This window comes from Myotis daubentonii, chromosome 15, assembly GCF_963259705.1.
Source record: "Myotis daubentonii chromosome 15, mMyoDau2.1, whole genome shotgun sequence".
Classification (NCBI taxonomy): domain Eukaryota; kingdom Metazoa; phylum Chordata; class Mammalia; order Chiroptera; family Vespertilionidae; genus Myotis; species Myotis daubentonii.
Window position 1 is genome coordinate 20,349,166 of NC_081854.1, and position 27,402 is coordinate 20,376,567.

The 27,402-nt window shown below is 46.5% G+C and overlaps 1 protein-coding gene across 1 annotated transcript; it reads left to right on the forward strand.

Annotated features, from left to right (window-relative positions):
- Positions 1-11,564: 11,564 nt before the first annotated feature.
- FBL (fibrillarin) lies at positions 11,565-27,151 on the forward strand. Its single transcript, XM_059666548.1, has 9 exons — positions 11,565-11,690; positions 21,217-21,396; positions 21,503-21,604; positions 21,694-21,788; positions 23,325-23,495; positions 24,432-24,564; positions 25,856-25,968; positions 26,767-26,912; positions 27,046-27,151. The coding sequence occupies exons 1-9, from the start codon at positions 11,681-11,683 to the stop codon at positions 27,068-27,070; spliced, it is 975 nt and encodes a 324-aa protein (XP_059522531.1). The 5' UTR covers positions 11,565-11,680; the 3' UTR covers positions 27,071-27,151.
- The last annotated feature ends 251 nt before the right edge of the window (positions 27,152-27,402 follow it).

Genomic DNA, 27,402 nt, shown 5'->3' on the forward strand with positions numbered 1-27,402 from the left:
GCTGCATGCCCATGTGTCTTTTTAAATAGATACATATATATTTTGTTGATTTCAGGGAGGAAGGGAGGGTGAGAGAGATTGAAACATCAATGATGAGAATCATCAGTCAGCTGCCTCCTGCACACCCCCCATTGGGGATTGAGCCCACAACCCAGGCATGTGCCCTGACTGGGCATCGAACCATGACCTCCTGGTTCATAAGTAGATGCTCAACCACTGAGCCACACTGGATGGGCACCCATGTGTTTTATTCCTGATTTCCTGCCTGCATAGTAGGGTCAGATGCTTGGGGAATCTGGTGCATGATGAATATTTATTGGTGGGTGAAAAGATGGGTGGATGGATGGATGGGTGACAACATAGGTGGGTGGATTGGGAGAGGGATGGATGAGGGAATGAGGAGATGGGGAAATGTATTAGAAGAATGGGTGGATAAAAAGATGAATGATTGGATGGAGGGCAGGAGTAGAAAATGGAATAGGTCTAGCTTTACCATTTCTTTTTTAAAATATATATTTTTATTGATTTCAGAGAGGGAGAGAGAGAAACATCAATGAGGAGAATCATTGATAGGCTGCCTCCTGCACACCCCACAATGGGGATCGAGCCTTGCAACTCGGGCATGTGCCCTGACCAGGAATCGAACCAGGACCACTTGGTTCATAGGTCGACCCTCAACCACCGAGCCATGCCAGCCTGGCAGCTTTATCATTTCTAACCCTAGCAAGTTAATTTCTCTGTCACTTAGTTTCCTCCTGTGTCTTAGTCCATTCAGGCTGCTGTAACAAAATGCCATACAATAGGGGAAGGGGTTATAAACAAATTTATTTCAGGCTCCGGAGGCTGAAAAGTCCAAGATCAAGGCACCAGCAGAGTCAGGTCTGGTGAAAGCCTGCTTCCTGTTTCATAGATGGCTGTCTTCTTGTGTGTGCTTACATGACAGAAGGACAACGGAATTATCTGGGGCCCCTTATAAAGGCACTAATGTCATTCATAAAGGTGCCACCCTAATTGTAACCGGACAATCAATGGGTCCGTGTTGCCTGTCACTACTTGAGCCAATTAAGCAGAGACAGGGTTGAATCATATGTGAGTGTTTATTCCAATACTGGCGGCAGTATGGGAGAGCAGCAGGTCATCCACAAAAATCTGCTCTGCAGCCCCCCATAAGCCAGCTGTTTATATAGGGTAAGACAAAGATTACACGGGGAAGTAGGGATTACAGGCATGAGGAAGTAGGAGACTGGGGTGAGGGGGACTCCATCGTTTGGGCAACAAGGTTGTTAATCTTTCCATGATAATAGGCAGTTCTTGAATGGAATGGTTTCAGGGTTGATTCCCAGGTCCAAGGCTGGCTCCCAGGCCCTGGGGGCATACAACTCCCAGCCAGGTCAGAATGTCCTTACTTTAACCAACACAAGGCAATCGTGGTTAACAGAACATAATATTTCCCATAACCATAGCTTGTCCCCAATATTCTATTTTTGCCCCTAACATAATGACCCAATCCTCTCCCAAAGGCCTCATTTCCAAATACCATCACATTGGGGATTAGGTTCCAACATAAGAATTTTGAATTGTTCCCAGTGGATATTGTTTCTGTGTCCTCTCAGTGGACAGAAGTAGGAAAAACATACACACATAAATACAAGCCCAGGAGTTCTTGCTGTACCTCCAGTTCCAGTCCAATATCGCAGCGTTTTGACCTTCCCAATTTCATATCTGTATCTCCGACAACAGTGAGAAACCTGGCTCTCAACATATTTCATCTTTTACTCAATCCTCCAATATACAGAGACTATTTCAGAACTGCTAATCCATGCCACTGTAAAAAACAAGCCTGTTAGGTAGAGCTTTGTATTTGTTTGTAATTCTTTTCATCTTTAGACTAAGGGTATATATCAAAGTTCTGTGTTAAAAAGTTACTTGAGTTAGTACTTTTTCCCCTTCAGTATGGTTTGTTATTCATTTGGAATATAATTTGGTAATTTATAAACAGAGCTATTTTATTCAATATTTTTTGTTTTAACCTTTATGAAAATATGTAACTAAATTTTTTTTAAAAAGAATTTTGATGCCGAAACCGGTTTGGCTCAGTGGATAGAGCGTCGGCCTGCGGACTGAAAGGTCCCAGGTTCGATTCCGGTCAAGGGCATGTACCTGGGTTGTGGGCACGTCCCCAGTAGGAGATGTGCAGGAGGCAGCTGATCGATGTTTCTCTCTCATCGATGTTTCTAACTCTCTATCTCTCTCCCTTCCTCTCTGTAAAAAATCAATAAAATATATTTAAAAAAAAAAAAAGAATTTTGAGGGGACAGAAACTGACAGTCAATAGCATTATATTTAAAGTAGTATTTATCATCCAGAGTTGGAATGAGGATTTAATGTGTTTACCCAATCCACAAGGAAAAAATTAAAGTCTCCCTTCCCAAACGTGTCCCCACCTTCCCCATGGATAACCTTCCCCACCTCAGTGAGTAGCACAACTCAGTCTGGCAGCCAGAAAATGGGAACTTATTCTTGCTTTCTCTCTTCCCTTTGCCCTCCACTCAGTTCATCAACATATCCACTTAGATTATATCAAAACATACCTGAAATCTGCTAGCCTTTTTTTTTTTTTTTAATATATTTTTATTGACTTCAGAGAGGAAGGGAGAGGGAGAGAGAGAGAAACATCAATGAAAGAGAATCATCGAGCCGAAACCGGTTTGGCTCAGTGGATAGAGCATCGGCCTGCGGACTGAGAGGTCCCAGGTTCGATTCCGGTCAAGGGCATGTACCTGGGTTGCGGGCATATCCCCAGTAGGAGATGTGCAGGAGGCAGCTGATCGATGATTCTCTCTCATCGATGTTTCTAACTCTCTATCTCTCTCCCTTCCTCTCTGTAAAAAAATCAATAAAATATATGTTTAAAAAAAAAAAAGGGAATCATTGATTAGCTGCCCCCTGAATGCCCCCTACTGGGGATCAAGCCCACCACCCGGGCATGTGCCCTTGACCATAATCGAACATGGGACCCTTCAGTCCGCAGGCCACGCTCTAGCCACTGAGCCAAACCAGCTAGGGTTGCCTGCCTTTCTTATCATGCCCACTGTCACTACCTGGTGCACTTGGAGGAAATATTTACAACATACCTAATAAAGGATTAATATCTACAATATACAAATTAATAAGAAAAAGACAGTGGTTGAGTATATGAACAAGCAAGTGACAGAAAAAGAAACCTAAATATGTTGAATGCATTTAATATGTCAGGTTATTCTGAGCTTCACAATAATCCTACAAAATGAGTACAGATATAAAGAAATAGGCTTAGTGAGGTTAAATAACTTGCCCCAGGGCAAACAGTTGATAATGATGGAGCCTGGATTTAGTGCATCACCAATGCCAGTCCTTTCCACTGACTCTTGCTGTTGAGTCTCGCCTAGATTCAATTTCCTTTCAAGAAAAAAAAATTAAGAGATCCTAAAAATAAAGAAGAATAAGCAGCAATCCAATAGAAAAGTGGGCAAAGATCTGAACAGTTCATAGAAAAAGAAATACAAATGCTCCTTAAAGATAAAAAATGCTTGTTTCTGTCCATAGTAAGAGAAATGCAAATTAAATGACCCAAAGACACCACCTCTCACCTCTCAGATAGGCAAAAATACAAAAACTCAACATTATATTTACTGAGAAACATATGAGGAAAAGAATACTATCATGTTACCAATAGAAATAATGCAGCAAAATGTGGCAGTATCTAGCAAAATGACAAATGCATTTTTCTCTTGACCCAGCACTCTTACCACTAGGAATCTAACCCAAAAATACAATGGCAATAAAAGGATGTAAGCCAAAGGTTGTTCATTGCATTGCTCTTTATAATGGAAAAAGACTGAAACAACTCAGATGTCCATCGTAGGGGACTGGTTGATTAAATTACACTTCATCTACATGATGGACAACTATGCAGATAAATGAAAACCATAAAAGATCTCTAAACACTGTTCTGGCATTATCTCCAAGATATGTTGTGAGGTGAAGAAAGCAAAGTTAGAACAGTGTACATAATAAAAGAGACCTAAGAGGAGGCGCAAGGGGCTGGAGTACTGGTACTGTCCTATTTGTTGACCAGGGAGATGGTTATGTGAGTTATTGCCTTTGCAATGACTCTTAAAGCTGCACAGTTACGTGCATCTTTCTGTAAGCATGTAGTACCTCAAACAAAGTTTTAAAATCAATAAATTTTAATCTCAATTATAATCTCTGAAGATTCTTGGCCAAAGAAATGGAGAGAGAGAGAGAGAGAGAGAGAGAGAGAGAGAGAGAGAGAGAGAATGCAAATGATGGGTAGTTAGGAACCCGATTTGAACAAGTAGCAATTTTTTAAAATCATATTTTTAGACCATTGAGGAAATAAGAATGTAGACGTTACCCGATTATTAAAAGAATTTCTTTAAAAAAAAAAGGATTTCTTGTTAATTTTGTTAAGTGTGATAATGTAAAAAAATGTGTTTTTTTTTTAAAGAGATGCATAGTTAAGTATATGGGGTAAACAGGCATCATATTGGGATTTGCTTTAGAATACTCTAGTCAAAAATAAAAAAGATGGTGCAATAGATAAGGCTGACAAAGTGTTGATAATTGTTGGGGTTGTGTGATATGTAAGTGGAGGTTTCTTATATTCTCTACTTTTGTGTAGGATTTAAAATTTTGTTTAAAATATTTTTTAAAAATATTTTTGTTGGTTTCATAGAGGAGGGGAGAGGGAGAGAGAGATAGAAACATCAATGATGAGAGAGAATCACTGATCAGCTGTCTCCTGCACGCCCCCCACTGGGGACCGAGCCTGCAACCCTGGTATATGCCCTGACCCGGAATCAAACCATGACCTCCTGGTTCATAGGTCAATCACTGAGCCATGCTGGTGGAGCTAAAATATCATAAAACCCTAATACGCAAATCGACTGAACGGTCACTATGATGCGCACTGATCACCAGGGGGCAGACGCTCAATGCAGGAGCTGCCCCCTGGTGGTCAGTGCGCTCCCACAGGGGGAGCACCGCTCGCCAGAAGCCTGGCTCATGGCTGGCCAGCACAGCGGTGGCAGGAGCCTCTCCCGCCTCTGCTGAAGTGCTAAGGAGCACCAAGCAGGCGGGCGGTAAGGAGCGAGGGGTCCCGGACTATGAGAGGGATCCTGAATTGCGAGAGGGAGCAGGCCGGGCTGAGGAACATCCCCCCCTCCCTGCACGCCCCCCCCCCCCCCCAAGCCCAGTACATGGATATCATGGACCAGGCCTCTGGTGTGTGTGTATATATATATATATATACATACACACAATTGATTTCAGAGAAGAAGGGAGAGGGAGAAATAGAAGCATCAACGATGAGAGAGAATCATTGTTTGGCTGCCTTCTGCATGACCCCTACTGGCGATCAAGACCACAACCTGGGCATGTGTCCTTGACTGGAATCAAACCCAGACCCTTCAGTCCGCAGGCCGACACTCCATCCACTGAGCCAAACCAGCCAGGGCAGTAAAATATTTTTAATTAATCAGGTCGTGAAGGTCCCAGTCATAATAGCCTCTGAAGAGTTCTGAATACTTGGTCCTCATTTAGTTTTTCACTGAAATGTGTACGTAAGACTAACCCTTAGGACACTGCTATGGCCATTTCTTCATTCAGTAAATATGTTTGAACACCTACTTTGTGTTCAATTTGAGATGTCTTGTGTTAGGCTGAAAAATTTTCCAGAAAGACCAATCATGATTAGAGGGCTGAAACTTTCATCACCTGCCACATCTGGGAAAGGGAGAGAGACTGGAGGGTGAGTTAACCACTAATGGTCAGCGATTGAACCAATTGTTCCTATGTAACAAAACCCCCATAAAAATGAGCTTTGGAGAGTTTCTAGGTTGGTGACCACATTGAGGTGCTTGAAGAGTGACACTCCTGGAAAAGGCATGGAAGCTCCACGCTGCTGCCTCCACACCCTGCCCTGTGCATCTCCTTCAGTTAGCTGTTCCTGAGTTGTATCATTTATAAGAAACCAGTAAAAGTATGTAAATCATTTTCCTGAGTCTTATTAACTGTTCTAGCAAATTACCAAACAGAGGAGAGGGTTGTGAAAACTGATTTACAACCAGCTGGTCAGAAGTACGGGTGACTTGGACTTGCCACTGGTGTCTGAAGTGGGGGCAGTCTTAAGGGACTGAGCCTTCGAACTGTAAGAACTAATGCTCGTTCCGGGTAGGTAGTGTCTGGATTGAACTGAATTGTAGGACACCAGTTGGAGTCTGAAGAGACTTGGAGAATTGCTTGGTGTGGAAAACTCACATATTTGGTGTCATAGTGAATAGTATAAAGACAGAAAGAATTTTCTTTTACAGCATATGAGCTAATAGGTGCAGTTGGCTGGTAGAAATGGAGATAGGAGGATATTGAAGTTCTCTTGTGATTGCTTCTACCTTCTCATTCAAGTAGGAAGCAGGGTCATCAGATAAGGAGTAACAGAGGAGGGGAAGGTTGCTTTTTAAAAAATGTATGCTTTTATTGTTTCCTGTAGTTTTTTAGAGGTGGGGGGGGAGGGAGAGGGAGAGGGAGAAATATTAATGATGAGAAAGAATCATTGATCGGCTGCTTCCTGCACACCCACTACTGGGGATCAAGCCCGCAACCAGGGCAAGTGCCCTGACCCGGAATTGAACCAGCAACCTCTTGGTGCATGGATTGATGCTCAATCACTTAGCCATACTGGCTGGGCCAAGGTATTTTGTTTTGTTTTGTTTTAATCCTTATATGAGGATATGTTTTGTTTTACTTTTTTTAGAGAGAGAGAAACATCTATCAGTTGCCTCCCATATGCGCCCGACTGGGGATCAAACTTGCAACCTAGGTATGTACCCTGACTGAGAGTATGTTCACCTTTTTGGTGTACGGGACAATGTTCCAACTAACTGAGCCACCCAGCCAGGGAAGAAGAAGGTTTTTGAAAGAGGAGAAAGTGTAAAATAATCTTTCAGGAAAATAGGTCCAACCACTTTGGAAAACAGTGTGCCAGTTTCTTTAAAAGGTGAACATACTCTTACCCCGGGGACTCAGCCAATTGATTCCTGGGACTCTTTTCAAGAAAAATCAAAGCTTATGTCCACACATATACTTGTATACATGAATGTTCATAGCAGCATTAGTCACAATAATCCCCAAACTGGAAACAACTCGAATGCCCATCAACAGGTGAACAGATAAACAAAATGTGATAGATCCATACAATGGAATTCTCAGCAATAGAAAGGAATGATCTACTGACACACTTAACAACATGGAACATAAAAATGACCAAAAACTGGGCACATGATGCCACATATTATATGATTCCATTTGTACGAAATGGGAGTGTCCCGAAATGGAATTGTGGTGATGGTTGAACAACTGTATAAATTCATTAAAATTCACTGAACTGTACTTTTGAAACAGGTGGGTTTTATGACATGTAAATTGTATCGTAATAAAGTGCTTAAAAATTAACACAGGTTACCAATACAACTAATAGGGGGGAAATAATATGGGAAGATGAATGGGTTAGGGACATGTGCTGGAAAGGCTGGGCAGCTGAGGGCCCACTTGGGTTTGTGGTCATGAACACAATGTGAGACCAGTCAGAGTGGGTGTGTTTTTCTCCATCCACATTCAGCTGCCAGGGTGCAGGTGCAGAAGGTGAAAAAGACAAAGTTAGAAAAGAATATGTTGTGTGCGCAAAGGAGTGGTGATGACGATGGGTGGGAGCCAGGCTGGGTGGTGTGGTCATGAGGGGGTGAGGGCCGGGGAAAAGGTGGTCAGGCTAATGAATTGCTGGGGCTGTGACTGTTGGAGCAATAACTCTAGAGGGAGTTAGCTGGAGAGACAGGAGTGATGGGCAGACAGCGAGATACATGTAATTAAAATTCCATAGGGCTGCGGCTTGGGCGCCATCATTGTCTGGGAATGGGTCTTTCTCCCCAGCCTGGCTGGGACCTCTGGGCTGCCACAGTCACCACTGAGTCCCCCACACAAAGTCCAGGTGTGACTGTGAGAAGGAAGGGTTGGGTACACGACAAGATCTCTAGAGGGGAGGAAGCCAAGGCACCAAGAGGCCAGAATAGTCCAGGATATTTAGAAATCACCAAGAATTATAATAGGAGCAGCTTGAGTGGCAGGGAGCCTGGAGTTAAAACAATGACGTGACTTGGGAGGTGATAGAGCAGGCAAAAAGGATGGGAAAAGGTGCTATAGAATGTATAAGCTTCAAAGTTAGGGACGTAGAGAAGAGAGAGAGTGAATGGTTTAGAAGTGGCAATGAGGATCAAGGAGGATCTTATCCCATCTAAGGCCCGTTGGGCATGAGAGTTGAGGAGGAGAAAAACAGCCCCGGCTTAGAAGGGCTGAATGAAAAACGTCTTCAGGAGAGAGCTAGGATGTGTTTAGAGAAGGAAGGCAAAGGAAGTTAAGGATATGGAGAGGTATCTGGAAAAGCCCTTGGTGCCTCTCTCATCCCAGCCTTAACCATTCTGCCTGTATCTTCCCCATTCCAGTCCTGACCACTCTGGGCTGATACTGTCTGGGGACCAGTCTGTCTCCCCCACTGGACTGGCATCTCCAGGAGGTCAAAGCCTAAGATTGTTTCAGTCAACATTGTGTGCCCAGCACAAGACCAGAAGGCACCCACTAATTACTCACTGAGAGTGCTAATTTCAGGTCTGAGGAGCAAGTTGGCAGGTGAAATACCTCCAAGCCAGGAGATAGTGCCAAGATTCCAGAAACTGGAGCTGGCAACCTTAAATCTGCACTGTACTCTGAGTATTTTTGTCCTTTAAGGAAAAAAAAGTTTAATTGGAAGGCAAACAGTAAAATTCGTAAGTATGGACCATTATCCTGGATCAGAGCCATTTGAATTATAACACCGCTCCTAGAAATCTGGAATAGACTCAGCAGATTTTCCATGTTAATACATTTTCAGGAATGATTCTGTGCTCTGGAACAGCCTTCCCAGAGAACTCGAAACACCACAGAACACCCACTCACTCTGCGCCAGGCCCTGTTCTAGTTATGAGTGAAACAACAATGAAAGACCAGTGGATTCTCCTGGAGGTTATTTGTAACTTCTCATAATAGCACTCTTTGGATTTGTGGAAAGAATTTAAGCATAAATATTAATATTATTTAAAAAATTCTCAATACTTATGCAGAATCTGCTCAATCTTCAGCCATTTCTCTGCCCGCACTCTGATTTTGTCTACCCTTGTCTTCTACCTGATCCACAGAAGAAGAAGACCCCTCCAAGGCCTTCCTGTTCTTATCCCTACTCCCACACTCTGTTTCCCACTTGCAGCCAGAGTGACCCCCATGTCAGATCATGCTTATGCTGTGTTCAGGACCCTCCCATAGGTCCATCCCACCCAGAGTAAAAGCCGAAGTTCTCACCATGGTCCAGGAGGCTGCACACAATATCTTGTTACCTTTCTACCTTCATCTCCTCCCACTCTTCCCCAACCACACTGCTGTTTCTCCAACTCTTGTTCCCTTTCCTGCCTCAGGGTCTATGCACCTGCAATCCTCTTTGCCTGGAACTCTCTTCCCCCAGGCAAGAGCTTGCCTCACTCCTCATCGCCTTTAGCTTTTTGCTTGTTGGATACCCCATGAGAAATTTCACTCCTCCCTCAACGGTCCCTATCCTCCTCCCTGCTGTTATTTTCTCCAAAGCACCCGTATTGCCTTATAACAATCAACATGTTTGGTGTCTCTTTCCCCATTAGAAAATGAGTTCCAGGCCTGGCTGGTATGGTTCAGTTGGTTGAGCGTCCTCCCCTGAACCAAAAGGTGGTAGTTCATTCTGGTGGGAGCACGTGTGTAGGTTTTGGGCTGGTTCCCCAGTAGGGGGCATGCAGGAGGCAGCCTTAGATGTTTCACACATGGATGTTTCTCTTCTCTTTCTCTCCCCTCGACCCCCGTGCCTCTCTAAAATCAAATATATATATACTAGAGGCCTGGTGCACAAAAATTTGTGCACTCGGGGGGAAAGGGGGGCCCCTCAGCCTGGCCTGTGCCCTGTCGCAGTCTGGGACCCTTCAGGAGATAACGACCTGCTGGCTTAGGCCTGCTCCCAGGTGGCAGAGGGCAGGCCCAATCCCTAGGTGCAGCCCCTGGTCAGGCTCAGAGCAGGGCCGATTGGGGAGTTGGGGCGCCACCCCCTGTCATGCACAGAGCAGGGCGGATCAGGAGGTTGCGATGCCACCCCCAGTCACCCACAGAGCAGGGCCGATCAGGGGGTTGGGGCGCTGCCACTCTCACACTCAGGGCAGGGCCGATGGGGAGGTTATGGCTCTACCCTGTCACACACAGAGCAGGGCCCGTGGGGGGGGGGGGGGGTAGGGGCGCCGCACCCTGTCACACACAGAACAGGGCCGATCAGGGGGTTGGGGCGCCGCACCCTGTCACACACAGAGTCACAGGGTGATCAGGGGGTTTGGGCGCTGTCCCCTGTCACGCTGATCCCGGTGCTGGGAGGCATATTACCCTTTTACTATATAGGATAGAGGCCTGGTGCATGGTGGGGCTGGCTGGTTTGCCCTGAAGGGTGTTCTGGATCAGGGTGGGGGTCCCCACTGGGGTGCCTGGCCAGCCTGGGTGAGGGAATGATGGCTGTTTGCAGCTGGTGGGTGCCTGGCCAGTCTGGGTGAGGGGCTGAGGGCTGTTTTCAGGCTGGCAGGTGACGGAAGCTCCCAACCGCTCCTTTTTTTCTTTTATCTTTTTAAATTCTGGGCCAGCTTTAGCTCTGAGGCTCCAGCTCTTAGGCCTCCGCTGCTGAAAGTAAGTAATCGAAACAATGTATAACTCCAGCTCTGACTCCAGCTCTGAGATCCCAGCTCGCTGAAAGCTGGTTTCTGGGGGTTTTTTTTTAGCTTCTATATGTTACAATGTTCCTTAAAATGCAGGCAGGCAGGAATGTTGGTTTCCTCCTTCACTGAAGCAAGCAAGCCTCATGTTAGTTTCAAGCTGCCTGGCTGCCAGCCACCATCTTGGCTGACAGTTAATTTGCATATCTCCCTGATTAGCCAATGGGAAGGGTAGCAGTCGTAGGCCAATTACCATGTTTCTCTTTTATTAGATTAGATGGCTAATATGCAAAGTATCGAGTGGGGATTTGCGTGTCTTGTTTACCGCTGTATTCCCAGCACCTAGAAAAGTGTCTGGTACAGACAGGCGCAAAGTTAATGCTTTTCTATTGTATTAATGGGAGTCCAGAGTCGGTCCACGTTCTTGAGGATGGAAATGAGTCAGGGAAAGGTTTTGGGGGAAGAGGGGACCTTAGGGAATTACCTAGAACTAGAGAAGAGGGGGCAGAGGGCACAGCCCCCGCGAAGGCTTAGGGATGAGCCCTGATTACTGGAGTGCTCCAACCAGTGAAGGAGGAAGCTTGGAACAGAGTCTCTGCTCTAGCAGAGGTAGCGCCCTGCGGTCCAGAAGCCCTGAGCTCAGGCATCCCCGCCCACAGAGCGCAGGGTCTGGGCGGGGCTGGAGCTCCAAGGGGCGGGGTTACGTGATTGCGTCACACGTCGTACGTCGCCGCGCGCGTGCGCTCCTTTCCACGTGCAAAAGCCCCTTACTCGTGGGGTTCCGGACGCCGCAGAAACCGGACCCGCGCCGCTCTGCTCTCGCCATGAAGCCAGGTGCGGGACGGGGCGGGGCGGGGGTCGGAGGTCAGGGACTGGAGCGGGCGGGAATGGGGTGCGGGGCCTTGGCCTGGAGGCCGGGGTTCTGAGGCCCGGGTCCGCGGCGGGGAGGGAGTCCTGGTTCCGTGTCGTGTGGGAAAGGGTCTTGGTTCCGCGCTGTGGTTAATTCTGAGCCTAGGGTCCAGGCGTGGGAGTGTGTGACTGGCTTCGGAGGTCACGGTCGTGTGTCGAGAGTCTGTCCTGGGCTGGGCGTCCTGAACTGACACCCGTCTCATTGGGGTCTTGATCAGGTTCTCGGGTGTTGGAGCGGGGCGGCAGTCGGTGTTCGTGACCCGAGTTTGGGTCCAGGCGTCTGGGGTGCGGGCTTCGGTTTTGGGGAATCTCTTGGTTCGGAGGTGTCGTTTCCGGGAGCTGAGTCTAGGAGGCCCCCGGGTTGCCGCCGCTACTCCGTCCCCTTGGCCCCCAACCCACTACCTTCTCGGAGGGGCCGGAGACAGTGAGGACTCCCGGCTTGATTGTCCGCCTCCCTCTGGCCCACTTTCCCGCTCCACTTCCTCCCAGGGGGGCGGGTCCCTGAGGATGGAGTGGAGAGCGTGGGCCTGGTGCTGCTCAAGTACGCGGCGCGCAAACTTCCAAGTCCGGGCTAGGATTAGCCGGGTCGGGGAGGGAGTCGCCGGGCGGGAGTGCTTTTATTTATCCGATTTTTCTCCAGATGATGATGATCCCACCCCACCACCCTCAGGAGGGAATGCTGAGAGCCCTGGCTTTGACAGCAGAAAGGCCCCAGTTCAAAGTTTCCATCCCGGCTCTGCTTTTTAATTATTGTGTGACCTTGGGCAAGTGGTTTTCCCTCTTGGTGCCTCAGTTTTCTCATCAATAAAATGGCGCCCAGTTACAATTTAGTAAGGTCTTGTTAAGAAAAAATAGCACTGGGCGGTCATCATTTTGCAGCATATAAGTGTATCAGATCAAAGGTTGTACACTTTAAACTTACACAATGTTATGTGAAAATTATAGCTCAGTAAAGCTGATAAAAATAGCACAGTGCTTGAGATACAATAGTGTTGGCTCAATTGTTATGTTTATATTTTTTCTCAAGGGGAACACAATTAGGACCCTTATTCCTGGTATCTCAGCTCTTCCTCAGTCAGCCTGCGCCCATCCCTCCAACTTGCTCCACTGGAGTTGGGGAAGTCTCCCCACTTGGGACCAAAAGCGTCTGCTTTCTGCTACAGACACTTTTGCCCCCTCTCAGCCTGTGGAGAGGTTGGGTCACCTGGTGAGGGGAGTTTGTGGATCCATGGCCCCTTCCAAGTTCTCTTTCTCTTCCGTGTTTGGGGATCTGCTGATGGAGTGGGGTGGGAGGTGCTAGTGTATCTTCCACTGAGACCCTGGCATTGCCACAGGCATCCTGTGATCTGGTTCTCCCAGGAATGGAGGCTACACATTCCTCCCAACCCTTCCCCTCAGTGTGCTTGGATATGAAGTTGTCAGAAGTCAGCTCTTCAGGGGGATTTTAGTCTGAATAAGAGAGGAAGCTTTGGGGAGATTCTGAGCAAGGACCCGATGTCAGTCAGACTTGATTGACACTTGTTTTTTTAAAGGACCCTCTGTAAAAAGAGTTTAGGGGAGCAAGAGTGGAAACAGGCACATCAGTAGGAAGTTGGTTGCGGTAATCTACAAGGAGATGATGTGACTTGGACCAGGGCAGTAGCAATCAACCTGGCTGACAAATTATTACCATTTGGAATAGATTTTAAAGACAAAATCAACAGCTTGTATGTGGGTGTGAGAGAGGAGTCAGGGATAACCAAGGGTTTTGGCCTGTGAGACTGGAAGGGTAGAGTTGCCATTTTTGAGATGGGGAAGGCTGTGGGAGGAGAAGCTTTTGGTGAGGAGTGGGTAATTTCAGTACATTTTTTATAAGAGCCCCAGGATTTGAAATGGATCAAGACAGGTTTTGAGTGTCTGGGACTAAAAGTTTATTCTCATGCCCATTGTACTCCATGCCATGCCCCTACTCTCTAGGTCTCTGTTCTGTCAGGCCTGAGTAGAGAATCTCTTAGACCTAATGGTTTCTCCCCTAAGTAGGAGGGAGGATTCATTGCCTTAAGTTTGAATAATATTCAAACTGTGTGCTAGGCAGTATACTAAGCGTTTTATGTGTATTGCCATTTAATCTTTGCAAGTCTATGAAGAGGGCACTGCATTATCTCCATATCTCTATTTTAGAGATGTTTTCAAGACTTCCAGGAACCTTCTCTACTCTCTAGGATTGCAAATGGTGTGGCCATCTCCCTGTGTGGGATACATGAACTGCTTGAGGAGAGGAACCAGGGCTCTGATCACCATCGGATCTCCTGCTTCTTAAATGAACAGAGTGGCTGCTTTCTCCATGAAGCAGAACCCAGAGGCTTAAGAGTCATCAGCAGATGGTGTACCTAATATTTCTTGAGCCTATACTTTGTGCCAGATGCTATGCAGGATGCTGGGGATGCAGTGGTGATCAAAACAATTAAGTACCCCTGTTCTTTTGGACTTGGTTCTAATGGGGGAGGCAGGCATTAATAATGTTAAAAATGCCATGGATGAGGCCCTAGCTGGGTAGCTCAGCTGGTTAGAGCGTCATCCTGATAAACCAAGGTTGTGGTTTCAATCCCCAGTCAGGGCACATAAAAGAATCAACCAAGGAATATATATAAATAAATAGAACAACAAATTCTCTTTCTCTTTCCCCCTCCCTCTCTCTCCATGTCCCCCTTCTCTCTCTCTCTCTCTCTCTCTCTCTCTCTCTCTCTCTCTCTCTCTCTCATCTCTCTCTCATCAGTCAATTTAAAAAAATGCCATGGATGGTAATTGTTAGGGGGAAAAAAGAAAGTGGGGTAAAGGGCCAACATAGCTCAGTGGTTGAGCATCAACCTATGGACCAGGAGGTCATGGTTCAATTCCTAGGCAGGCCATATGCCCAGGTTGCAGGTTCAATCCCCAGTGCGGGGCATGCAGGAGGCAGCCAATCAGTGATTCTCATCATTGATGTTTCTATCTTTCTCTCCCTCTCCTGTCCTCTCTGAAATCAATAAAAATATATTAAGAAAGAAAAGTAAAAAGAAAAGAACAGCCAGAAAAGGAAAATTTAATCAGGGACCTGAGTACAGTGAAAGAGTGGGTGAGCCAAGCAGATGTTCACAGGATCCAGGAAGTGGAAATAGCAGATGTTAAAGGTTGAAAAGCTGGAAAGTGAGTTTGTTCTTGGGGAGGAAGAACATAGTGCCCGGCATAAAGAGAGTGAGGTCAGAAAACTCAGCAGAAGTCAGAGCCCTGTGATGTTGGGTCTCAATTTGGGCTGCATATTAAGATAACCTGGACAACTTTAAAAAGCTCCCATACCCAGGCCCTAGCCAGTTTGGCTGAGTGGATAGAGCATCAGCCTATGGACTATAGAGTCCAGGGTTCGATTCTGGTCAAGGGCACATGCCTGGGTTGTGGGCTCGATCCCCAGTAGGGGCGTGCAGTAGGCAGCCAATCGATGATTCTCATCATTTGATGTTTCTATCTCTCCCTTCCTCTCTGAAATCAATAAAGAAATTTTTTTTTTTTTTTTTTTTTAAAAAGCTCCCTACCCAGGCTTCCACCCAAGACAATTAGAATGTCTAGGTTCCAGGGATTAGCCAAAGGTTAGACCAGCCCTGGGCAAACTATGGCCTGCGGGCCGGATCCGGTCCAGTTTAAGAACCCATTGTGGCCCTTGAGTCAAAAAGTTTGCCCACCCCTGGGTTAGACCCACTGCTTTTAGGACATTCGGAGCCAGAGAAAGGAATTTTGATTTCATTTGAATGTGATGGGAAATCACTGAGGAGATTTAGGAAGGGTACTGATGAGATCTGATGCCCTATTTTATTTTATTTATTTTTTTATTTATTTTTATTTTTTTAAAATATATTTTATTGATTTTTTTACAGAGAGGAAGGGAGAGAGATAGTTAGAAACATCGATGAGAGAGAAACATCGATCAGCTGCCCCCTGCACACCTCCTACTGGGGATGTGCCTGCAACCAAGGTACATGCCCTTAACCAGAATCGAACCTGGGACCTTTCAGTCCCCAGGCCAATGCTCTATCCACTGAGCCAAACTGGTTAGGGCTTGATGCCCTATTTTAAAAAGGGCATCACTAGCTGCCACATGGACAGTAGTCTGAGGGAGGGTAGAAAAAAGGTAAATCTTGGTTATGTGTAGGAGTTTTGAAACTTAATTTTTACCAATTTATTAGGAATAGCTATTAAGAAGTTGTACATATTCATCTTTAATGCCATTAAGATGCATGTTTTCTTTTTTTTTCTTTTTTTTCTTTTATTGCTTAAAGTATTACAAAGGGTATTACATATGTGTCCATTTTTTTCCCCCGCCCTAGACAGTCCCCTAGCCTCCCCTATTCCCCAGTGTCTTATGTCCATTGGTTATGCTTATATGCATGCATACAAGTCCTTTGGTTGATCTCTTACCCCCCTACCTCCTGCCCCCCAACCCTCCCCGGCCTTCCCGCTGCAGTTTGACAATCTGTTTGAGGCAGCTCTGCCTCTGTATCTATTATTGTACAAAAGTTTATAATGGTCTCTATTATCCATGAATGAGTGAGATCATGTGGTATTTTTCCTTCATTGACTGGCTTATTTCACTTAGCATAATGCTTTCCAGTTCCATCCATGCTGTTGCAAATGTTAAGAGTTCCTTCCTTTTTAGAGCAGCATAGTATTCCATCGTGTAGATGTACCACAGTTTTCTAATCCATTCATCTACTGATGGGCACTTAGGCTGTTTCCAGATCTTAGCTATGGTGAATTGTGCTGCTATGAACATAGGGGTGCATATATCCTTTCTGATTGGTGTTTCTGTTTTCTTGGGATATATTCCTAGAAGTGGGATCACAGGGACAAATGGGAGTTCCATTTTCAGTTTTTTGAGGAAACTCCATATTGTCTTCCATAGTGGCTGCACCAGTCTGCATTCCCACCAGCAGTGCACAAGTGTTCCTTTTTCTCCACATCCTCTCTAGCACTTGTCGTTTGTTGATTTGTTGATGATAGCCAGTCTGACAGGTGTGAGATGGTACCTCATTGTTGTTTTGATTTGCATCTCTCGGATGATTAGTGACTTTGAGCATGTTTTCATATGTCTCTTGGCTTTCTGAATGTCCTCTTTTGAAAAGTGTCTATTTAGGTCCTTTGCCCATTTTTTGATTGGATTGTTTATCTTCCTTTTGTTAAGTTGTATGAGTTCCCTATAAATTTTGGAGATTAGGCCCTTATCAGATATGACATTGGCAAATATATTTTCCCACTCAGTGGGTTTTCTCTTTGTTTTGTTGATGGTTTCTTTTGCTGTGCAGAAGCTTTTTATTTTGATGTAGTCCCATTTGTTCATTTTCTCTTTAGTTTCAAGTGCCCTAGGAGCTGTATCAGTGAAGAAATTGCTTCGGCATATGTCTGAGATTTTGTTGCCTTTGGATTCTTCTAGAATTTTTATGGTTTCCTGTCGTACATTTAAGTCCTTTATCCATTTTGAGTTTATTTTTGTGTATGGTGTAAGTTGGTGGTCTAGTTTCATTTTCTTGCATATATCCGTCCAATTTTCCCAACACCATTTATTGAAGAGACTATCTTGGCTCCATTGTATGTTCTTGCCTCCTTTGTCAAATATTAATTGAGCATATTGGTTCGGGCCGATTTCTGGGTTCTCTATTCTAGTCCATTGATCTCTATGCCTGTTCTTGTGCCAGTACCAGGCAGTTTTGAGAACAGTGGCTTTGTAATACATCTTGATATCTGGTATTGAGATCCCACCTACTTTGTTCTTTTTCAGGATTGCTGCAGCTATTCGGGGTCTATTTTTTATTCCAGATGAATTTTTGGAGAGTTCGTTCTAGATCTATGAAGTATGCCCTTGGTATTTTAATGGGAAGTGCGTTGAATTTATAGATTGCTTTGGGTAGTATGGACATTTTAATGATGTTGATTCTACCAATCCATGAACACGGCATGTTCTTCCATCTGTTTATGTCTTCCTCTATATCTTTTTTCAACGTCCTGTAGTTTTCTGAGTAGAGGTCTTTTACCTCTTTAGTTAAGTTTATTCCTAGGTAGCTTAATTTTTTTGGTGCGATGGTAAATGGGGTTGTTTTTATAATCTCTCTTTCTGAAAGTTCACTATTGGTGTATAGAAATGCCTCAGATTCTTGGGGTTAATTTTGTATCCTGCTACATTGCCAAATTCATGTATTAAGTCTAGTAGCTTTTTGATGGAGTCTCTAGGGTTTTGTATGTATAATATCATGTCGTCTGCAAATAAGGACAGTTTTACTTCCTCTTTTCCAATTTGGATGCCTTTTATTTCTTCTTCTTGCCTAATTGCAATGGCTAACACTTCCAGTACTATGTTGAACAGGAGTGGTGAGAGGGGGCATCCCTGTCTTGTTCCTGTTCTTAGGGGAAATGGTGTTAGTTTTTGTTCATTGAGATTGATGCTGGCTCTGGGCCTGTCATATATGGTTTTTATTATGTTGAGGTATGATCCTTCTACTCCTGCCTTACTGAGAGTTTTTATCAAAAATGGGTGTTGAATTTTGTCAAATGCTTTTTCTGCATCAATTGATATGATCATGTGGTTTTTTTCTTTCAATTTGTTTATGTGATGTATCACGTTTATTGATTTGCGGATATTGTACCATCCTTGCATCCCTGGGATAAATCCTACTTGGTTGAAGTTTTCATAGGAAGTGAATATAATGTACTTTTACAAAAACGTTAGCAAGTTTGCTATTGAATAGTTTATATCAAGTCAGATTATTTATTTATTTTTAATTTTTTTCTTAATCCTCATTTAAGGATTTTTTTCCCATTGATTTTTATTTATCTTTAATATATTTTTATTGATTTCAGAATGGAAGGGGGAGAGAGAGAAACACCAGTGAAGAGAGAGAGAGCCATTGATCAGTTGCCTTCTGCATACCCCTACTGGGGATCAATCCAGGCATGTGCCCTGACCATGACTGTTACTAAAGAGCTCTTGAAATTGTCAAAAGTCACATATTGAATCTGTTAGCCCCAGAAGTCTGTCTGCTTCAAACATTGTTTTGTGGTCAGTGAAGTGAAGAACATTTGCACTATCCTGAATGATAGTCCCTGAATGATAGTCACTGGTCCCTGGAAAATTAAGTCTCTGAATCTTTTTTTTTTTCTTAAACTTTCAATCTTGTTGATAAGCCCTAAACTGCTTATGAACTGTTGCCCATCCATAAAGCACAATTTGTTTTTCTTTTTTCTTCTATTTTTCCCTGAGCTGGCAGAGACTTCTGCAGTCTTGGAAGCAGGAGATCAGTTAGCAGGAAAGGCATCACACCGAGCTCCCCTCTGTTTGGGTTATGTGTAGGAGTTTTGTTTCAGATACAAGGGTAGGCATAGGAAGATGTTTCCAGGAACTGACTGACCCTACCACTCCAGGGAGCATGTGCATGCACGCACAGTGTTCTGCAGACTGATTACTATCCTATCTAATAATAGACAAACATGGTAATTAACCGTACCTTCGCTACCATCACCATTGGCTGATCAGCACGATAGGCAAATTAACTGCCAACAAAGATGGCGGATAATTTGCATACTGCAGGCAGGGCGGGACACCGGGAGCCACCATCCAGGCCCCCGTGTGCGACCCCAGGAGCTGCCGGAAAGCCAGGCCGCAGGCAAGGCAGCCCCCCGGGATCCAGGAGCTGCCTTGCCTGTGGCCCGTGATCGTGATCGTGATCGTGATCGTAAAGCCGGGCTGCAGGCAAGGTGGCCCCCCAGGACCCAGGAGCCCGTCGGTGAGGTCTGCAAGCGAAGCAGCGATCAAGCTATGAGGGGGAAGGTGGGGGGTGGAAGGAGCTACAGGAGCAGCTCTGGCCGGAGACTGAAGACTCCGGCCGGAGCAAGGAGCAAAGACTGAAGGCTCCAGCCGTAGCAAAGACTGTCCAGAGCGAAGATGGAAGGCAGTGACCAGAGTGAAGATCTGGGTCCCGGGTACCAGAGGAAAACTGGTTCTGGCAGCCAGGGGAAAGGCCTATTGCACGAATCTTTGTGCGACGGGCCTCTAGTCCTATATAATAAAAGGCTAATATGTGAAACAACTGGCCGCTATGATGCGCACTGACCACTAGTGGGCAGACACTTAACACAGGAGCTGTCCCCTGGTGGTCAGTGTACCAGAAGCCGGGCTCATGGCTGGTGAGCGCAGTGGCAGTGGTGGGAGCCTCTCCCGCCTCCATGGCATCCCCCGAGGGTTCCTGGACTGCGAGAGGCCACAGGCTGGGCTGAGGGTCCCCTACCCCGCCCCCCCAAGTGCACGAATTTTGTGCACTGGGCCTCTAGTTGAATATAGAATGAATTTTGTGAATCTACCATTCAACCAAGAACAGAATATTGACAGTAAGGTACATCTACCTTTGTACCCCTCCCCTATCCTAACCCCATAATTTCTCCCTTTCATTACCCAGTATCATGGGTTTTGCATTTATCATCCCTTGACTTGTGGAATGGAGGTGGGACATCAGTTACCACATATGTCACCACAGCATGGCATTGTTTCCTTTCAGTTGCTGAACTTTATAGAAAGGACTAGAGGCCCGGTGCATGAAAATTCATGCACTGGAGGGGGGGGTCCCTCAGCCCAGCCTGCCCCCCTCACAGTCTGGGAGCCCTCAGGGGCGGGAAGTGACCTGGTGATCAGGGGAAGGCGACGCCCCCATCACACCTCTGCTGCTGCCACTGCCAGCAGCACAAGCCTCAGCTGGCCCTGGTTACCTGAGCCTCGGCAGTTGCCTGCACCTTGGACCTGCCCTGGGCGGCTGGGCAGCCAACATCCGAGGCTTGCCTGTGCCTCGGGCTGGCCCTGGGCAGCTGGGGGGCTGAGGGCGGGTCTGGCCGCACCATGCGCCTGCTCCACCACCTCCCCCCACCCCCCCACCCCGCTGGGCTGAAAGGACTGTGGGACTCCGGTGGCAGGCCCAAGGAGCGGCCAGACCCACCTGAGGACGGGTCCAGCCGCACTATGCTTCTGCCCCCCACCCCCACCCCCCATGGGGCTGAAAGGACTGGGGACTCTGGCGGGGCTGAGGGGACTGGGCGCCGCTATCTTTGTGATGGTGTGACTATCAATTTGCATATTCCCTCTTTATTAGAATATTATATTGAATGTGGTTTCCTTAGACTTGCTTTGTCATGTAACATTTTGATTCTAAGATTTATCTATCTTTGGCAGGTAGCTATGGGTCCTTTTCATTTTTATTGTAAATATTTCCCTTTTTTTCCTTTTTTTTTGTCCGTTGTGCCTGTGGACATTTGAGTTAGTCCTGATTTTTCTGCTGTTGTGGACATTCATGTACATGCTGCCTGGTACACGTTTCTCCATTTTCTCTCCTGAGTAGAATTGTGAGGTGCAGGAGTAACGTTTCCAGCTTCGTTGCCCTGATTCCTGTTTCTGTTTCCATTACAGGTTTCAGCCCCCGTGGGGGTGGCTTTGGTGGCCGAGGCGGCTTTGGTGACCGTGGGGGTCGAGGTGGAGGCCGAGGCGGTTTTGGTGGGGGCCGAGGTGGCTTTGGTGGGGGCCGAGGTCGTGGTGGAGGCTTCAGAGGCCGTGGACGAGGAGGAGGAGGAGGAGGAGGAGGAGGAAGAGGTGAGTGAGATTCGGAGATACGATGGAGGAGGCTTTCCCTGAGCTTGGGGGGTGGAGTGGGAATAAATGTGGGGTCTCCCTCTCTCACTGGGTCTCTCCCTTGTAGGTGGCGGGTTCCAGTCTGGTGGCAACCGGGGTCGTGGTAGGGGAGGAAAAAGAGGAAATCAGTCAGGGAAAAATGTGATGGTGGAACCTCATCGGCATGAGGGTGAGTGAAGAAGGCAGGGAACCTGCTGAGGGTGGGGTGGGGTCGGCGGGGCCCAGAGTCCTCACCGCTGTTCTGATCCCCTCACTTAGGTGTCTTCATTTGTCGTGGAAAGGAAGATGCCCTAGTCACCAAGAATCTGGTCCCTGGAGAATCAGTTTATGGAGAAAAGAGAGTCTCAATTTCGGTGAGACCTGGGCTCCTCTCAAATCCACCAGGGCCCCAGCTGATGTTGTACTGGTCTCCCTGCCTCCGCCATGTGTCCTACATGGGACAGCGAGGGCATTGTCTTAATACATAAGTCAGATCATGCACTTCCCTCCCCACATGCCTTCTATGACTCCCATTGCCTTCAGGAAGGCCCTTCACATTTCTGTTTCCCCTTGCCACTTCCTGGCCTCACCTCCTTCCACTGTCCCCCTGACTGAGTGTCTTCTAGCCCACTGACCTTGCTGTTCCCCTGCCTGGAATACTCGTCTCCCAGCTCTGTGTGACTGGTTCCCTCTTACACCAGCGTGTCTGGTCAGGTGTGACCTTGTCTTTCTCAAAGGCCATCTTTCACTACCCTGTCTGTAAAAAAACAGCCCTCACCACCTATCTCTTGCCCTATTTTTCTTTTCTTGGTTAATCCTCACCCGAGGATATTTTTCTATTGATTTTTAGAGAGAGTGGAAAAGAGAGGGAAAGACAGAGAAACATCAATGTGAGAGAAACACATCGATTGGTTGCCTCCTGCACGAGCCCTGACCAGGGTCCAGGCCAGGGAGGAGCCTGCACTGGAATCGAAACCCTTGACTGGAATCGAACCCGGGACCCTTTGGTCTGCAGGCTGACACTCTATCCACTGAGCCAAACTGGCTAGGGCGCCCTATTTTTCAAAAATTTTTTAAAATTGATTTTCAGAGAGAGAGAAGGGAGAGGGAGAAACATTGATGTGAGAGCAAAGCATCGATTGGCGGCCTCCTGCACACCCCTACTGGGTGTTGAGCCCAAAACCTGGGCATGTGCCCTGACCAGGAATTGAACTGGCAACCTTTCTGTGTAGGAGACTGAAGCCCAACCAACCAAGCTACACAGGCTAGGTCCCCCTTTCCTATTATCCCATGTCATTTTCTTTATGGCCAGGCGCATTCCTGCCTCAGGGCTTTTCTGCTGTATTTCCTGCCGCCTGGAATGAGCTCTCCCTCCCGAGATAACTTGAATGGCCCCTCACCTTCTTCAGGTCTGCTTCTTGGCTCTTCCCTGGCCACCCTTTCTCATTTTCACCTGTCTCTCGCCCTGCTCCCTGTACTTCATATCTACTTTTCTGGCTTGATCCTTTCTCCTTAGTGCCTGTCACTGGCTTCTATATCAACTGTGTGTGTCAGTCAGTTCATTACATACTTATCTTTCAGGGCACAGTTCTTTGTCTCAGTAACTATGTATCCCCAGTGCCTAATATAGGGTCTGCACACAGCATGTCCTGGCACGGCAAATGTTTGTGGAAGGAATGCATAGATCTGGTATGATCTTGTCTCTGTGTTTATTGTCTGGTGTTGCCCCTTTTCCATGAGTTAGTAGCTTCCATTATAAGGCAGACACTGCATCTGTTGTGGTCACTGATATGTGCCCACATTTGTTTCTTGTACAGTGATTGAGTTTCTTTGAGGGCCCTAGGGTTAAGGGCAGTGGGGGCTTGCAGAAGAGCCTGGCACTGACTTCCATCCCATCTCTCCTGGCCTAGGAGGGAGATGACAAAATCGAGTATCGTGCCTGGAACCCCTTCCGCTCCAAGCTGGCAGCAGCGATCCTGGGCGGAGTGGACCAAATCCACATCAAGCCAGGGGCCAAAGTGCTCTACCTTGGGGCTGCCTCGGGCACCACCGTCTCTCATGTCTCTGACATCGTAGGCCCGGTGAGTGGATGAAGTTATGGGGATTAGATAATGAGTAAGGGCTGGTGGTAAGGTAGGAGGGAGAGGAAGGCTGCTGCTTCTGCCAACCTGGAGTAGAGGCCCTGGCTCCTTCCCTGCATTGCATGGCATGGAGCTAGGCCTTTCCCTACTAGAGTGCCTGTGAGTAAAAGAAGCAGCTTGAACTACCTGCTCTCCAAAGCCTCATTCAGCTTCATTTCTGAGTTCTTGGCCCAGAGGAAAGGGGCATGGGTATTGGGTGACTGTTGTTAGCCAGGCCCAGAACTGAGTATACACCAGACTACCGTGGGTATACTAGACTACTTGATTTAGTTGCCCTTTTAAAAAATTTATGCCCCCAAAATCTGATCTTCTAGTTTCTCTTGAAAGAACAAATCTCATTTTCTGGGCCTGCATTTTGGTGTGGCTGTACAAGTTCCCTGTTTAGAGGCTACCTGTGCATGTCATTTCATGACCTCCAGCTCATCTACATTACAGAGCCTATAAAACCCAGGCTCTGGTGCAGGCATTTAACAGTGACATGACTTTCACAAGTTATTTAATCTCTTTGGGCCTCAGTTTACCCCTCTGGAAAATAGGGTTAATTCCTGTAAAGTGCTTAGAGCAATGCCTGGTCTATTGCAGATATTCTTAGCTGTTATGACTTCATCTCTGTGGGCTAGCTTCCTGGTTTTAAGCCTGTATTGGGGGCTTGGGTTTTCAGATCAGGCAAAGCGGGAGTGAATAAACCTCAGCCAGCGACTTCATATCTCTGGACCTCAGTTTATTCATCTGTAAAATGGACATAATAATAATAGTTGTTAAGTGGTAGGGTTTAGATTTGGAGATTTGAAGATATGCTACATGCAGTGTATGGGCCCAAAGTAGATGCTCCATACATGAGAACTAGTATCATTGTTGTTCTTTGATTTATTTTAGGATGGTCTGGTCTATGCAGTTGAGTTTTCCCACCGCTCTGGCCGTGACCTCATTAACTTGGCCAAGAAGAGGACTAACATTATTCCTGTCATTGAAGATGCTCGGCACCCGCACAAATACCGCATGCTCATTGGTGAGGGATCAGGGGTTGGCCCAGGTGGGGTAGGATAGGCCACTCCAGGTTTCCTGGAAGAGGCCAGGGCCCTAATTTGGATGGAATTGGAATGGATGAGCAGGCCTCATGAGTCTGCAGGAATAAAAAGGGTGGGGGGAGCCAGGTGAGGTTGAGAAGATGGTGGATCTGCTTCAAGGTCTCTGGCACCTTCAGATGCCAGCCTCCTCTCTTATCTCGTGCCCATCTCCCTAGGCCGCCCCATACTTCCTTCCTCCCTCTAAAATATGGTAGTTTTACACTGCCCCTGGCTTATGTAGAAAAGCCTCTTTCAGCTCTAGCTGGTGTTTCTCAGTGGTTACAGCATCGGCGCACACACTGAAAGGTCATGGGTTCAATTCCCAATCAAGGGCACATACTTGGGTTGCAGTTTCAATCCCCAGGCAGGTGTGGGAGGCAACCAATCAATGTTTCTCTCTCACACACCCCTCCCACGCTCTCTAAAAAAAATCAATGGAAAAAATACCCTCGGGTGAGGAGTAAGAACAACAACAACCAAAAAAGCCTCCTTCAGAGGTCCTCGTCTTTTGAGATCATAACCCAGAAAGCACAAACTGAGTGTGGCCTGGCCCAGAGGAGCCCATTGTAAATGTCAATTATTTTGATTTTTTTAAAAAATATTCGGAAGCAAGATGTAAAAATGGAATTCTTTATAAAATCACCCTCTGAGGTGACATATGAACAATTTGATGTCTGCTTTTTCCAACTTTAAAATGTTAGTTTCATTACAACATCTTCCCATATTTTTAAGTTTTTGAGTTTTTTTAATCATACTGCCTTAAAAATATTATTTTGCATTCTGCTGGTTTCTGTGAGTTTTTTTCCATGCACCTATACCATACCCCTTTCCTGCAACTTTTCATGTGACAATCCTGCAAATGCTCTTGCCTGTAAGTGCTCACCTTTATTTGCCTTGCCTTTATGATGATGTGTCTGTTGCCCCCCTCCACCTCCTCCCCCCCCCCACCCTGGAGCGTCTCAAGGGCAGGGTCTGGGTGTGACTCATCTCTCTGTCCCCCATGCCCAGTCCGGGGCTGGCCACAGAGTAGGTGGCAACCATGGGTTACAAGAGGTGTGAATGAATAATGTGACTGGGTTTTGGACCCATCTTGGGGGCACCATGGAGGGAGGGGGATCAGTGGGGGGAAGTGAGACTGGAAGCAGGGAAGACTGCCAGGAGTCTGCAGGCCCCCTTGGAGGAGCTGGGAAGATCAGCAGACCCAGCTTTTAACTGCCGCTTCCTTATCCCTAGCAATGGTGGATGTGATCTTTGCCGATGTGGCCCAGCCAGACCAGACCCGGATTGTAGCCCTGAATGCCCACACCTTCCTACGTAATGGAGGACACTTTGTGATTTCCATTAAGGTGCGGGTCTTGGAGGAGTCTAAGTATTTTCTCTATCATTAACTGCCAAGTAGCCAGTCAAAACAAGGGAGCCTTCATCCCCCCCTAATCCAGTCAGTCTATTCTCAGCCTTTATTCCCACACTGCTCCCTACAAGCCATTCCCTGGCCCCAGTCAAATATCACATGATGAGTAATGTCTGCAAAACTAGCATCTTTGGGTTTAAAGAGGCAATCGGACGTAGTGGTCAAGTGCATGATCCTTGAGTCTGACAATTTGAGCTTGAATTCCAGCTTGCTGTGTAACTTTGAACAAGTTACTTAATCTGTGTGCTTGTAAAATGAAAAGACTATATGTGTAAAATAGAAATATTAGTCCAATTTTTAGTGTCTATGTAAGAATTAATATATGTGAAGTGTTTAGAACAGCCTGGTGTAGAATAAATACTAGATAAATGCTAGTTGCACCATAAAAAACATTTTACTTTGAAATACAGAGAATTCTGCCATGTGCCTTTCAGCCAGATTCACCATTTTGTTAGCCTTTTGGTACATTTATTTTCATATTCTCAGCTGCATTATTATTGTTAAAGAGGAAGCAGAAGGGGGGAAAAGCCCTGGGTGTAAAATTTAAACACTGGCTTTTAGATGATAGGACTCTGTTGAAAGCTAACTGTTCCAAATCTAGACCAATTGAAAATTTCCAAAACTTGAGTTTCACCATTTCCAGTAAAAACAAGTACTTCTAATTTAAAGAGCACAGAAAAGGGAAAATAGCTCAAAGACTTGCTGCAGACTTCAAATCCTCTCTCCTCTGTAGGCTAACTGCATTGACTCCACAGCATCTGCCGAGGCAGTATTTGCCTCTGAAGTGAAAAAAATGCAACAGGAAAACATGAAGCCCCAGGAGCAGTTGACTCTAGAGCCATATGAAAGAGACCACGCTGTGGTCGTGGGTGTGTACAGGTGAGCAGGGGGCCCAGTATTCCACCAGGACAGATGTCTCTGGCCCCTGCACCCCAGAGCCACACGGTTCAGTACTTGGTAGGAGTGCCCCTAAAGTGGTGACAAGCTCTGATGCCTCCTCTTCCTCTCACAGGCCGCCCCCCAAGGTGAAGAACTGAAGGCTGGCTCTTCATCTGGATTGCTAGAGATTGTGTTGCTACTGTTACACGTGTGTTTTTCTATTAAAAGACTAATCCGTCCTTCCGGTCTGGGTCTGCTGCTGATTGCTTGGCGACTTCCATTGACCACAGGGCGGAATGCGCCCTTAGTTAACTTGCGTGGTCGTGGTTGTGGGTGGTGGACAGTCTCAGCCGATCACACAGCGCATGCTCCTTTCTTAGCTGCCTCTTGCGCCACCCTAGCCTGGATTTTGGAGCTTGAGCGGAGCTCACTGCGCATGTGTGCTGGTAAGCTCCGCTGAGCAGGCGCAGTGTATTGCCGTGAGTCACGT

Coding starts and splice junctions, on each gene's coding strand:
- FBL (XM_059666548.1), top strand. Junction 21,605..21,693: donor GGAACCTCATCGGCATGAGG/GTGAGTGAAGAA, acceptor CCCCTCACTTAG/GTGTCTTCATTTGTCGTGGA. Junction 25,969..26,766: donor ACTTTGTGATTTCCATTAAG/GTGCGGGTCTTG, acceptor TCTCCTCTGTAG/GCTAACTGCATTGACTCCAC.